Source organism: Lactuca saligna, chromosome 5, assembly GCF_052625555.1.
Source record: "Lactuca saligna cultivar CGN05327 chromosome 5, ASM5262555v1, whole genome shotgun sequence".
Lineage (NCBI taxonomy): Eukaryota > Viridiplantae > Streptophyta > Magnoliopsida > Asterales > Asteraceae > Lactuca > Lactuca saligna.
Window position 1 is genome coordinate 82,033,957 of NC_136421.1, and position 10,784 is coordinate 82,044,740.

At 32.0% G+C, this 10,784-nt stretch overlaps 2 protein-coding genes across 3 annotated transcripts; one reads left to right on the plus strand and one right to left on the minus strand.

Moving 5' to 3' along the window:
* Positions 1-635: 635 nt before the first annotated feature.
* Positions 636-4,357, plus strand: LOC144997891 (putative mitochondrial adenine nucleotide transporter BTL3). Its single transcript, XM_078957752.1, has 4 exons — positions 636-1,471; positions 1,687-1,990; positions 2,858-3,325; positions 4,022-4,357. Exons 1-4 carry the CDS (start codon positions 1,038-1,040, stop codon positions 4,094-4,096), a joined length of 1,281 nt encoding a protein of 426 aa, XP_078813878.1. The 5' UTR covers positions 636-1,037; the 3' UTR covers positions 4,097-4,357.
* A 2,942-nt stretch (positions 4,358-7,299) lies between these two features.
* On the minus strand, positions 7,300-10,184 carry EMB3006 (embryo defective 3006). 2 transcript variants are annotated; one of them, XM_078994167.1, is made up of 8 exons: positions 9,959-10,181; positions 9,133-9,201; positions 8,904-8,933; positions 8,717-8,749; positions 8,498-8,568; positions 8,050-8,131; positions 7,884-7,976; positions 7,300-7,596 (listed from the first exon to the last, which is right to left on the minus strand). In XM_078994167.1, the coding sequence occupies exons 1-8, from the start codon at positions 10,067-10,069 to the stop codon at positions 7,591-7,593; spliced, it is 495 nt and encodes a 164-aa protein (XP_078850293.1). In that variant the 5' UTR covers positions 10,070-10,181; the 3' UTR covers positions 7,300-7,590. The 2 variants fall into 2 exon arrangements, 1 of the variants encoding a protein (XP_078850293.1); XR_013681904.1 differs by having other exon boundaries at positions 7,420-7,596; positions 7,884-7,972; positions 9,959-10,184.
* Between the last annotated feature and the right edge of the window lie 600 nt (positions 10,185-10,784).

The window sequence follows — 10,784 nt, forward strand, 5'->3', positions numbered from 1 at the left end:
CCAAGTTTTGAAAATAGCATAATACCCCCTTGGACCTAGAAAGTATGTGCATCGATGCTAATGTTGATTGGCTCTTCAATTACATCGATCCATAAACGAGGCAATATGATCTCTTCATCCTTTGTCCAAACACGAGTCACTTTTTAGAGATGAAGTTTTGAAGAAGATGTAGAATAAAAATGTTAGAAGAATTGAATTAAGAAAGTTTGAATATGATGAAAAATTAAAGAAGACATTAGTATATATAGCAGTTAATGCAATTTTTAAAATTTGAAATTAAAAAAAAATGGTACCATTTTGAAAACTTGGATATTTTTTGAAAATATTGTATTTTTTGAAATTATAATGTCGTCAAAATGATAATAAAAAAATAGAGAAAAAAATGCATACAACGTCTCCCATATTGGCATACTCTCACCGAGTCTGACCACCAAACTCAGCATACTAAGTTGGTGGTACGTTAAGGTGTTTAACAAGGCCAGCTAGAGCCTTGATTTTAGCCCTCCACCCAACCTTAACTTTTTTTGGATTGTGTTACGAGGATACACAAAAAGGGTACACACATTTTGGGGTATATATACCTATTGACTTTTATTTACCAAACTTTTAGTACGACAGAATAAACCAACGTGGTTCGATGCTATGTCGTGTCAAGTAGGTTGATTTGGGGAGAAGCTAACAATTCCAAGATCGGCTACAAGCACTTTTCATGATAACTACGTATACCAACAACAAAACACAGACTCACACCCACCCCCTGATGAGAATTTCTAAGTGTTGGTGTTACGGCGGTGTTAACAAAGCACGACAACAATGTGCTCCCCTTTTTCCCTCGAATCCAACCCAATAAACCTTTTATGTGTTCCCCTTCATATTCAATTCCACCCCTCTTCCAAATCTCCTTCTTTAACTCCGATCCAAGTTCCTCGTCAATTTCGGCACCCTTAAACTACTACAACCTTCAAAATTCAACAATTTTGGTCTCTGTTTTGTATTGATAATCGGGTAATACTGCATTGCCTTTTTCGGTTTTTACAATGAAAGGTTTAGAGCTTTGGATGAGAGATTTAGTCGCATCATCCGGATCGCAACCGGAAATATTACCTGCGTCTACCAATTTTGTAAACGGTGGATTGTTTCTCGAAACAGGTAATGTTCCTTCGTCTATAGCGTCCTTTATTTCGCTACAGAACACTAGTTCTGTTGCACCGATCTCTTGTTCATTGAGTCGGCGGAGAAGTCGCCGGCGACAAGGTCGAGTTGGATTTTTGTCCGTGACCTTGTCGGTAAAAGATGGGGGCAGCGGCGAAGGGTTTTCCGGGGAATCTAGTCTTGTTTTGGGAGGGGAGGTTGAAGATGAGCAGAAAGGTTTGGAGGAAGAGGAAGTTAAGGTTAAGGTACAAAAACAAGGAGGTGCATTGAATACTACGAAGCATCTTTGGGCTGGAGCTATCGCTGCCATGGTTTCAAGGTCTGTTCTTCACTCTAAATTGCTGTCGATTGGCATCGATTTCACTTTATCAACTGTGAACTTGATTTGGGTGTTTTCATACTCGATAAATTTAGTTAATGGAGAAAACATGTTCACTGTTTAATTAACTGAGGTTAACCTTTCAAACATGGCAGAACATTTTTCCACTTTATTTATCTAACAATGTTTCAGTTTTTTTTACAAATTGTATGTAGAACTTTTGTGGCTCCACTGGAGAGATTGAAGCTGGAATATATGGTTCGTGGGGAACAAAAACATCTTATTGATCTGATCAAATCAATTGCAGCGACTCAAGGGATTAAAGGGTTTTGGAAAGGAAATTTTGTGAATATTCTTAGAACAGCTCCATTTAAGGCAATCAACTTTTATGCTTATGATAAATACAGAAGTGATCTGTTAAAGCTAACTGGGAATCAGGAAACAACTAATTTTGAAAGGTTTCTTGCTGGTGCTGCTGCAGGAATTACTGCTACTATACTCTGCATACCCATGGACACGGTATGTTTGAATTTACCTTTTTGCCCTTTTTGTATTATAGCTTTTAGAATTTAGACCCCGTTTGTTATGCACCACACTACATTACAGAAATTGAACCCAAAAAGGTGGGATAGAATATAGATGCTCGCTTGTCTGTGCAAAAGACGTGAATGCCCTCCTTGTTCTCATCATTAAGTGTTGTTTGGATAAATGATATTTAAAAAAAACTTTGAGAAAGTTATGGCGCACTTGCGAAATGAAAGGAAAAAGTAAAGGGTTAATCTAAAAAAAGACCTTATATTTTGTGTTTTTTCCAGATTAAACCTCAATTTTTTATTTTTATTTTTTGCCTGAAAAAGACCTTGTAGTTTTTCAGTTTTTCCGAGCTGGCCCTAGTAGTCATTTTTTTCCAAAAAAAAATTGTAAAATGTGAGGGTTTTTTCGGAAAAAAAAAATACAAAGTTGAGGGCTTTTTCAGAAAAAATACAAGGTCTTTTTCAGGCAAAAAATAAATTTGAGGTTTAATCCAGAAAAAATACAAAATATAAGGGCTTTTTTTAGATTAACCCAAAAGTAAATAAGGGCAAATTTGTAAAAAGATCGAGATTCCATTTCCATGGCATGTTTGGTTGCCAAATGGACAGAGTTCAATTCTGTCATATTCTTATAAATTTCATGGACTGTATGCATGTGTAAGGAATTCAACTTCATAAATGACCAAAATACCCTCTCATTACTTATATGCTGAAACAAACCAAGGAAAGTATGTTTTCTCTTGCATAAAACCCAATATTTTATCATTCCCACATTCCTTCACAGTTTCATTCAATTCACAACTTCATTCTTTAATTTTTCTATTAAATGACGAAAATACCCTCACCCTCACAGATCAGAACAAAAATGGTGGCACCGGGAGGAGAAGCAATGGGAGGTGTAATCGGTGCTTTTCAGCACATGATCCAAACAGAAGGATTCTTCTCTTTATACAAAGGCTTACTTCCTTCCATCATAAGCATGGCACCTTCAGGAGCTGTGTTTTATGGAATTTATGACATATTAAAATCAACATATTTACATTCACCAAAAGGAAGAAAAAGACTTGAAAACATGAAAGAAGGAGGGGAAGCATTAAATGCTTTGGAGCAGATGGAATTGGGTACAATGAGAACACTGATATACGGTGCGGTTGCGGGGTGTTGTGCTGAAGCTGCTACTTATCCATTTGAAGTTGTGAGAAGACAACTTCAGTTGCAAGTTAGGGCTACAAAAATGAGTGCTTTTGCTACTTTTGGGAAGATTGTTGAACAAGGTGGTGTTCCTGCTTTATATGCAGGATTGACTCCAAGTTTATTGCAGGTATATTTTAACCAAAATTACCCTTACATTCATTCAAAAACCAAATTTCACAATATTCATCCGTTTTAACATGAGAGGAGTTGAGAGTAAAAAAAAGAAGAGCAAATAGGTAAAGAGTTAGTGTCTTAATACATTAATCCATGTTTTTTTGGCTTAACCCATTAAGTCATTATGTCTTGATCATGTAAAAAAGAAACAGTCGTATATAAGTGTTGAGATTAATTAAGGGCTTAAATGTTTTTTTTTTAATTATATAGAAAAAAGAAGGTTGTTTATGTGAAAATATGTTTTTTCTTTTGTGTAAATATGATTTTATTATGCAAAAACAACATATTCGAAACAAAATTTTGAGAAAAAAGATGTAAAGAAGTAAATTTAGGATGAATTTGTGACAAAGCTTTGAATTCTGGGCCAAAAGTGTAAATTTTGAACCGGTAAAAAGGCCAAATTTAGTTTTCTCTTATTAAGACATCTACTTCAAAAAATCTACCTCGGTGAAAGTTGCGATAATTTGGTAATTTTTTAAAGCAAAATGATGTTGTCTGGAACAAATGAAAGTAGCATGCTTTCATAAAAACTTGAATGAAAATATATTTGTTAAGTCGTGAATTACCCGAATACAATAAGAAAAAAAAATTGTTACCAATTTATGACATTAATTTATTTTTTTCTTATTATGATGTTGTATATTCTCAGGTGCTCCCATCGGCTGCTATAAGTTACTTTGTTTATGAACTCATGAAGATCGTTCTCAAAGTTGAACCAGAATAAGAGAGCAGTTGCTTCTTTTTTTTTTCTTCTTTTTCTTTTTTCAAAATGGAATTTTACACTATAATAGACTTTTTCGTAGCAATATTAACGTATTATTTAAGGAAAGTTTTGTTTGAAATTTTCCAAAAGTAATATTTAAGCAACAAAATTAGGATAGCTAGTGAACATGTAGTAGTGTCGTCTATTGTTGCTTTTTTTTCTTTTTTGTCATTTACAATTCAACTTCATAACGCTTCTGAATAAACAGTTATTATTTTATCACATCCTTTCTAGAAGAAAGGTAAAATGATTATTTACCATCTCAAACAGTAGTTCATTCGGTGTACAAAAGAAACAGCCTTTACTTAAACAGATATCACTTATCCATTCAGCACTTTACTCATACAAAAGAAATAGCATACAACAAAAAAGTGCAAATTTTTGTTACATTAATAAGCCTCGATCCTAGTTTAGTGCACACTAAACATAAACACAAACACAAGTTATTTTGTCATGTCTTATCAATTGTCTTACCTATTGAAAACATGAAGAGAGAAAAAGAGATTCTAGTGCAGAAAATGTAAACTTTTTATTCATTTCACAATCAACAAATCAACATGTTACAGACACAATACATACATATTTATACTAGACATGATGACAGTTAATGATGGTTATTAACCAATCAATGCAACCCCTTTATGAAGCGCTGAACCCTTTCGGAAGACACATCTTTAAGATACCCATTAATGGCACCCCTTGAAGGGAACGATTCCATTTTGTAACTGCCTGACTCCCACAATATTACATAATACCCCCTGAAGGCTAGCTTATTTTCAACATAGTACACACTAAACATAAACACAAACACAAACACAAGAAGTTATTTTGTCATGTCTTGTCAATTGGCATACCTAGCAAACTACATATATTATATATTTCTAACAAGTAAAGGTTGAAACGTAGACATTTTTTCGAGTTAGATCATTGTACTGTCAATTCTTTCTTCTTTGTTGGCTAGGGCTTTTTGGATTTCAACTGCTATAGATATATTTTTTTTGCCTAAGTTTTTGAGTTTGATTGCTTTGTACTTTGTTTAATTTTCTTATGGTTTTATATCGGGGTCCCACAAACACATTATCAATAGAAAGAACATATAAAATAGAACAAAGTCAAAGTATCAACGATGGAGTTGCCAAAATACAGATTATATACGCGTTTTATAAATATATATCATAAATCAGAGTGGCGCAGCGGAAGCGTGGTGGGCCCATAACCCACAGGTCCCAGGATCGAAACCTGGCTCTGATATTAGAGAAAAGCTTCCGTCTATTTTTTTGTTTTATTTTCACATTTTCATTCTATATACATCGCTTAATCCACGTATACTTTTCTCATAAAAAATGATACAAATTGGTTCCCTTCAATTTCTTTTTATTCTTAATCCACACCAAAAAAAAAAAAAATGCTTGTTTTTTTTTTGTTTTACTTTGTATTATAAACTACTGTATCTCTTAGAACATCCAAATTAGGAGCTTTTCCAAAATGAAAAAGCTTTATCACCTATGTGGGAGATTTTTCAGATATAGTTTTCTCAAAAAGACTTGTAAATTTACATACCTAATGAAAAACTCTCATATGATGAAATTTTTTGAGTTTTTTTGATTGAGTTGGAAGTTAGGTGTGATAAAAATTAACAAATAAACTCTGCTATTGTGAGCGTTTGGAATATGATAAGCTTTTATTAACGGTCATAATAACAATCAATTTCAAATACTTTCGTTTACATGGTCAAATTCTGGCAATGTTAATTGTACATAAGATTATTAAATGCAAAGCTTCAAGTTCCCCTTGTGATTGATTAAAAGATCTAGAGGTTTTATCCATTTGAAAATAAAAAGGCAGACTATAGAAAATAGCAACATGTTTTAGAGTTACATATTGCTATCATGGGTAGAAAAAAAAAAATTAAAGTTGTTGCTATTCTATAACTTCTCTCCGATGGGACTATTTAGGCTCAAAAAAAACCAATACCCACATTAACAACGAAAAAGGTGAAAAGGCATTAGAACAAATCATCAATATGGTAGGATTCAAGTAAAAACAAGGAAACAAAAGACAACAATAGTATTGCTGTTAATTGTCTCAAACAACAAAAGACAATATCATTTCACACAAGTGTTGGATGTTGATTCTTTGGTGCCATTTCTTGCATTTAACCCTTCTAAGATTAACATAACAAAACAAAAAACAAGATACCTTCTTAAAAGAATTTGAAGCACCAGAGAAATCTTGTATTTGTTTCCGAAAGAGTTCAACACAGCTTCTCAAGATTTCATTCTTGGCTTCTGTCTAAAATAGTAATTAGCTATGGAGGGTCTAAGATACAATTAAATAATTATTTTGTAAATTGGTATCATAAATCAGAGTGGCGCAGCGGAAGCGTGGTGGGCCCATAACCCACAGGTCCCAGGATCGAAACCTGGCTCTGATATTAGAGAAAAGCTTCCCTGATCTTCTTTTTTTCCTCGACGCTTTCATCTATATACATTCGCTTTATCCCCATATACTTTTCGGTTTTCTCATAAAAAATGATACAAATTTGTTCCCTTCAATTACTTATTATTCTTAATCCACACCGAAATATATTGCTTTTTTGTTTTGTCCCCATATACTTTTCGGTTTTCTCATAAAAAATGATACAAATTTGTTCCATTCAATTGCTTTTTTTTTCTTAATTCACACCAAAATATATTGCTTTTTTGTTTTGATTTACTTTGTATATAAACTACTGTATCCCTTAGAACATCCAAATTAGTAGCTTTTCCAAAACGAAAAAGCTTTATCGCCCATGTAGTAGGTTTTCTGATATGGTTTACTCAAAAAAAAAACTTGTTAATTTACATAGCTTTCAACCATTTGTTAAATGCGCAATTTATATAAAAACAATAAAATTATACAAATAAAAATCATTGGGTCCTATAAATAAGCTAATGAAAAAGCTCTTCATTTGATTATTACTATTATTATTATTATTATTATTTTGCCTTATGGATTAATGAGTTGGAGATTAGGTGTCAAGAAAAAAGCTTAACAAATAATCTCTACTTTTGTGATAAGCATTTGGAACATGATAAGCTTTTATTAACAGTCATAATAACAATATATTTAAAATATTTTAGTTTAGATATGGAATATTCCGGCAATGTTAGTTTTACATAAGATTATCAAATACAAAAGCTTCAAGTTCCACTTGTGATTGAAAAGATTTGGAGGGTTTATAAATGTAAGCTATTCTTCCACTTCTATCCAATGGCCCACATTATCGATGAAAAAGGTGAAGAAGCATCAGAACAAAGCATAACATCAACATAATAGGATTCAAGTAAAAACAAGGAAACATAAGTCAACAGTAGTATTGTTTGAAACAACAAAAGACGAAATCATTTAACACAAGAAGTGTTGAATGTTGATGCTTGGGTGGCATTTTTTTGTTCCTTAATTCACATGCCCATCTACATCTGAAGAAAAAAAAAAAAAAAAAAGATAAGATATGAATACAACCAAACATGTCATCATCTTAAAGAAAAACTATTTACATTTTAAGAAGCATAAATGCAAGAAATAGCAATGTACTTTTATTTCTTTCTATTATTATAGCTATAAAATAATGGATAGATTTTTCAAAGTAGAATGTTGTAATAAAAAGAAATAGAAATAGGATCCTATAATGAACAAAAAACAAAAGTACGTTGCTATTTCTTCCATTTAACGCTTCTAAGATTAACAAAACAAAAAACGAAGGTACCTTTTCAAGAGCATTTGATGCACCAGAGAAATCTTGTACTTGTTTCCGTAAGAGTTCAACACGGCTTCTCAACACTTGATTCTCAGCTTCTGTCTAGAATAGTAATTTCACTTTCAAACTTAATCATTAATTAATAAGCTTGTCTTGTAAACAAAAACTAACAAACCTTTTCCAACATAGTTGCAAGGTTTTGGATCTCATTCTTTTTTATAGTCGACAACACTTGTGCAACATCTTTGAAATTTGACCTGGAAATCACATAAAATTACAATTTTACAAGTGTCATGTTCAAAAAATATCTTACAAAATTAACGAGGCCAAATTTGTAAAAATCTTCTGTTCTTTCTGCATTGAGTCAACAAGAATCACCCATATATAACTAATTACTGGTTTAAGGGTTTATTTTTATTTCTTTCTCATATGTATGTCTGGAAATCTTTGTTGAACTGAATGAGAGTGAGTAATTGACCATTTAGCCCTTCTGCGTACAACTGATGTTGAATTAAAAAAAAAAAAAAAATACAAGTATGTTGATATTATAAGTAAAAGATTAAAGTACATTGCTATTATTGGTAAACGAATAATATATGTAGAGAGAAGTAGCAGATGCATACTTATCAGGATAAAGAGGATCCAGGGTTTGTTCCTCTACAAGTTCCTCCACGATATCAAGAATGTTTCCCACCTGCAACCAAACAAAACATAGCATTGATATGTTCCAAAACAATTTAATCAAGGCCTTAAGAAATGAAAACAATAAACAAATAAAATGTAAGGTACATTGTTAATGCTATTTCTTGTATTTGAACCATTTTGAAAGAAATCAAGTATACCTTTGTCTCCTCACACAGAATTTCAAACTCATCCTGTAAATAATTTGCAATACAAGATTACAAGCCATTATTAGAATTTGAAAACCTAAAAACTCAATCAGCTATTAACAAATCCTTGATAAACAACTTAATATTCTGATAAAATCCCATAAGAAAATAGCTGAGACTGGAAATAAAAAACTTATACCTCAATATTCTGATGCAAAGACACAATAACCTGTGAAATAAATAAATTTAAAAAAAAAATTAGTAGTTAAGCAAAAATCTGAGTGACTTGCAGAATATTACAAAAAATAGAAAACCTAGAAGATGTTTTATATGTGGGACCACACATCCACAGGTTTTTTATTTTTTTATGTATATAGTAAAATTTAAATATTTGTACTTAAAATTACAATAATATAAATGGTTTACACCTTGATATATAGCCGATGAAGACGCTCTTGTTCAGCCTGTGTAAATCTTGGAAATGATTTGCAGAACTCCTTTTGGTATATGGTATCAAAGAGAAACAGATGTTGAATAAGTGATAAAAGAAATATTAAAAAAACAAAAAACAAAAAAGATTGACCATTATGGGACACCCCATTTTTTGTTATTAAGGTATTGTACTTTAAAAATGTACCTTTTTCTAGCATAGGATAACTAAAGTCTCACACACAAGACAAGACACTTGGCATCTAATCAAAGAACAAAGTATCTCTGAAATAAAATCTCTCAAAAAAGATTGACCTATCGTTTCCTCACATTACATTTATTGACATTGACAACATCCAATGGTGCATTCTTGTGGACATAATCAAGCCTGATTGAGGAGTATATGCACAGAATCAGATGAAATTCATCAAGAACTCATTCAGCACTTTGTTTAACCAAAATAAGTATACCCCTTTGGGATTATTTGCTAATTTTAGTTTCTATTTCCTTAGTTTCCAGTTCCGACCTACGAAATAAGTCTCCTCGCACATAGGGTATCAAGTATCAACAACTTACTCCCTCCTGTAACCAAAATACTCCTTGTTGCAATAGAAATTTTTAATTTGGAAGTCGCATCAGTCTCTTTTTTGTTATAATTTGTACTGTATGTTAGGGCATATTCAGTTTGAGCTCAAAGCAAAACGTTCAATTTTAAAGCAACAGAAGTGTTAGCAGGATTGACGAGGTGTGAGAGTGAAAAAAGGGGTTTGTGTAAGAAAGAAAATGCAAATCGATGCATATAGATTGATTGCAAAAGGTTATTACCTCTTTGGAGCAAGTGGTGAGGAGGGCGTGTAGACCAAGCTTAAACGACGTTTTCAACTTTTTGTGTCGATAACCAATCCCAATTTCACGACTATCTTTCTCCATTTCCATTTTTGTGTCCTCCTGCTGATTTGATTTCTCTGTGATTTTGTAAGTTTCCGAGATGCCAGAGGGTCATAGAAAGGGATGGGAAAGGGGCGGGAGATTGAAAATCGCTTCCAACCGGGTATACCTGTGGAACCCGACCCTACTTAAAAACACATTATTATTATTAGCATGTTTTCTATTAAGAAACCGAAATCTTCATATATATCTTCCACAATTTTAAATAGGTATTAAGATAATTAAGTATTTCTTATATTCATATATATGGGTATTATTATTATTATTTTTTTTTTACTTATTTATCAAACTAACTTGTTCAGCCGTTTACATTATAAGAAGGTTGAGATATGACTTCTTAGACTAGTGGATGTGGGTAACTAGTTAAAAAGTGTTATCACACCCAAAGATTATCACCTCACATGCCATGTCATTTTGGTGTTATAACACCAAATGTAGGAAATTAACAACCAATGATAACATCTTTAACTTTCCATGTCATCATTTCTTTTTTTTTATTATTTTTTTTGGTTTTTCAATTTCATTTGTTTTTTATTGTTTTTTTTTTCATTATATTTTTTTTAATCATATTAGATTAATAACAAAAAAAAAAACATGCAATTTAATTAACTCCTAGATTAACCATAACATTAAAATAAATAATAGAAAAACAAAGAAAAAAAAAACGTCCTAAAAAACTAAAACCGATCAACTAGTCATCCAA